This window comes from Montipora capricornis, chromosome 6 (assembly GCF_036669925.1).
Source record: "Montipora capricornis isolate CH-2021 chromosome 6, ASM3666992v2, whole genome shotgun sequence".
NCBI lineage: Eukaryota > Metazoa > Cnidaria > Anthozoa > Scleractinia > Acroporidae > Montipora > Montipora capricornis.
The window spans coordinates 66,099,234-66,102,934 of NC_090888.1; the positions used below are offsets into that span (position 1 = coordinate 66,099,234).

Consider the following 3,701-nt stretch of genomic DNA (forward strand, 5'->3'; position numbering starts at 1 on the left):
GTCAGAATTGCCAATGAAATGAGCGCCTGAATTCAGTCTGTTTTTCTAGTAGGTGGAGTTCACTGCAAGATTCCTGTGTTGACTGTGCTCTGTGGGGGTTTATTGCATCAGCAGGGATGGGGGGGGGGGGGGGGGAGGGGGTTGTTGGGCAAGACTACCACTATGCAACGTAGAAACGAAGAACTTGCTTTTTGCTCAACGTCTACCTCGTCTGCCATGCTGCACTGATCTTCTCGGCACCAATATGGCGTCAGTCATAGTTGTCACACGGTGTCTTGACGACGTGATTCAAATTACATGTTTTAGCCAAGCACTACAAAGATCAGTACTTTTTTTGAAGATGTCTGAAACTTCAAGATTATGTACTTTAAAGGATAAATTTCACAAGGGTGCAAAAAAATTCCTTCATAGGCACTTTAAAATAAAAAACGAAAGAAACGTCATATAATGTCCAGTGATAATAAAATGCAAGCAAAAATTAACAAGATGGTTTTCTGGTAAGCTTACCAATGAGCACTTCTTTAAAACATTTTAACCTTTCTATAAGCAATCATGTGATAAGTAGTTGAAATTGTCAAGTTGAATAAGAAACTCTAACAACCACAGAACACTTTACAAATGAAAACCCTAACCCAGAAAGGGCTTCTTTAACCTTAACAAAACCATGAAAATTCTCAAAATATTGACAATTCTCGTGCCCAAAACTAAGATAAAGACCGATTAACAATGCTCAGTTTTGACATTCCTGATCAACTACATCTGACTGGCTGCCACCAATCAGCAACCAAGAGTTAAGGACTTCTTCCTTTGAACCAAGTATATAAGATGAAAGAACTTTAAAGCCTACATTGTCGCCAGCTTGTGTTAAATACATATTGTCAGGTTCCAAAGATTGTTTAAATCTTCCAACTATGATGGATTGAAAAAGACGTCCAGCAACGGACCAATACAACAGGGAAAGTTCTAATTCCGAGAGATTATAAATGCTCAGATAACCACATAGCACATGGCCAGCACCTCTGATGGCTTCATTGTGAGAGTCCCCTTGTTTTACTCGAAGCAAAATCATGTACATCATACAAATAGCAACTTCAAATACTCTATAAGACAAAGAGACATCTCCAAAATCAAGGACACTACTAATTTCATGCCCATCGCAATGACGACTAGGTACTACTAGAATGTTACTTTCATTCAGATCACCGTGAATAACATGTTTCTTCAGGTGGGCAAGTTGTGGAATAACGCCACTGACAAAGTTGCTGTAGACGTTTTGAAATACATTCAGCTCTGTTTCACTCTGGCTTACCAAAGATATGTAACTTTCAAGAACAAACAGCTGGGATAAGTCCCACTCTAGTTTCTGCAGAGATCCAACACCAGGATGATGAAACCCCTGAAGACAAAGTACAGCAATGAATTTCATGGAGATCTCAATCTTTTTGTGATCATGGCATTAATTATTATTATTATTATTTTGCAGCCTAGAGTAGCCAAGATTTATATCATTTTGGGTGCTCTTTCTCAGTTTCATTATTTTCAAACATTTTCCAATTTCTTGAGGGAAGATCTAGAACAGGTTAAAAAAAAAAAAAAGACAAAAGTGGAGAGAATGGGAAGTAGAGATTGTTTCAGAATTTATACACTCAGTTTTCCCCTTCCACCACCACTCAGGTTATTGGTTTGTTGAGAACCATACGTCAAAATATTTCAGAAAGACAAGAAAATTTTTTCAGCAAACAACCACCCAAAGGGTAACAGAAGGGACGAAGAGGCCGACCAAAGTCAAAGGCAACCCGGAGGCTCCTTTTTCATATTAGCTTCTACTCTAACTTACAGCAGGAGTGGAAGCAATCTTTAACGCATGCACAACTTGTCCCCAGTAATACTGGTAGTCATTTTACCCAGCACGAATGGATGAAAAGTTGGGTGAACTGTGGAGCGCACGAGCTGGGATTCAAACTCGGAGCGCTGAAATGGCCAGTCAGCAAGCAATACCCACTACACTATGCGTGCTCCGTCAGGCAAAGAGTAGGAAATTTCGGATTCTGGTCTCACTTAGGGTGTTCTGGGAAAAACCCCATCATATGTCGCCATGAAGGTCTCATTTAGGCTCGCACGCAAAGAAATATAAAAATCTGTTATATTTAATAATGTTTTAACCCATTGACTCCCAGGCACCCCAGGGCACCCCCCAGTTGACAAGTAAAATTGTCTGCCATTAGACAGCGTAAAATCTGTTAAGTCTCACTCCCAAGAGTCAATAGGTTAAATGTGGTCTATTTTGGGGGCCAAAAAAAAAAGCCTGGGCAACATCCAGAACAGTTTAATTCAATTTTCCAATGAGCAACCTCACCCCCTTTATACGCCAAGTTTCCCCACCCACTGGGCCTAAACCTAATATAACACTCACTGAAATTCAAGCGTGCACTAGATATTAATTTTGTGAATAGCAAACCAGCCACGAATAACAAAAGGTCTTTACCAATTATTGGAAATAGGTAAACTTATCTCAATGAAGTAAAATCTCCTTTTGTGTATTCTTTCACACTTTAGGTTCAATTAAGAATTCACAAATGCAGTAAATTCAAATTAATAGTCAGTGAAATTAATGTTAGCTTACAACTTGGTATTTTTTAATAAATTGAGACTATGCATGTAAAAAAGTTCTTCTTCCATTGCAAAAGATAGTATGTGCAAAGGTTTGACCTTAAATAATAATTATTGAGCTCTGTAACCTTGCCTGTGAATGACAATGAGGCTGGAGTTCATAGACCTGGTGTAAAATAGCCCATTCATTTGTCAATAATTATAAAAACAATAATATTAAAAAAGAAACTTATGGTTTGTTGCCCCTTCCATAAGCCCCAAACCTAACCTTCAAATTTCAATCAACACTTTCTTTTCTCACTGCTTTCAAACACTGTTGCATCCACTATAGCTGGTTAGCATGTTTTGTCATGGCCTCCATGTTGGATGGCACAAAGGATCTCTCATTAACTTGTTCTGTTCATCCAGCATTTGTACATTTCGTCATTGTTTCCTGTGTCCCAAGAGGTTGGTCCCAAGTCACCTGTTAAGACTGGCTAAGTTACTGTCCACTTGGTTTATAAATACTTTTTAACTGTCCACCCACTTTTGCTGCAAATTAAAATGATTTGCAGCAGGAAAAACCTAATTATTAAAAAACTGAAATTGACAGTCCACTTACAGAAGGCATGGTAAGACTAACTGGTCTGTATTTGAAAATGAGGCAGGCAAGTAACTACTGCCTCGCTTTCATTCAAAGTTAACTCCGGTCTCCCTTTCATTCAAAGGCTAGGTAACTAAGCACACAAGTGAAGCGTGGTTGCGTGTTACGTCATCACCTTCATGTTCGTTGTAGAAAACAAAATACCTCTCATTACCTCCTTTCGTTGGTCCGCCGCCCACCAGCAATCGTACAATGCAGCATTGTTATCTTTGTCTAAAGAGATTGCCGCCCTCAGTTATTTTGAGCTTTTTCTCTATTACGTAATACCAATTTTTCTACTTACTTGCAGAGCTTCATGCATCCTTGCCACATAGCGACCAAGATCGAACAGAAGGTTGAAAGTGCAGCTTACATCTTTGAGAAGTTTTCCCGGAACAAAGCGAAGAAGACGGACAGCGTGGACTCGGCTAGGAGCCCCTTCGTTTTTCATCTTTTCCATCTCGTCATG

At 39.3% G+C, this 3,701-nt stretch overlaps 1 protein-coding gene across 1 annotated transcript in view; it reads right to left on the reverse strand.

Moving 5' to 3' along the window:
* Positions 1–430: 430 nt before the first annotated feature.
* LOC138052927 (hydroxylysine kinase-like) overlaps positions 431–3,701 on the reverse strand; it is a 4,754-nt gene continuing 1,483 nt past the window's right edge. Inside the window, exons 1-2 of the mRNA XM_068899529.1 lie at positions 3,537–3,701; positions 431–1,396 (exon numbers count right to left, since the gene is read on the reverse strand). The exon at positions 3,537–3,701 is cut by the window's right edge and continues 1,483 nt beyond it. Coding sequence (XP_068755630.1) covers positions 731–1,396; positions 3,537–3,701 — 831 coding nt within the window. The 3' untranslated portion in view covers positions 431–730. The remainder of the gene's footprint in view (positions 1,397–3,536) is intronic.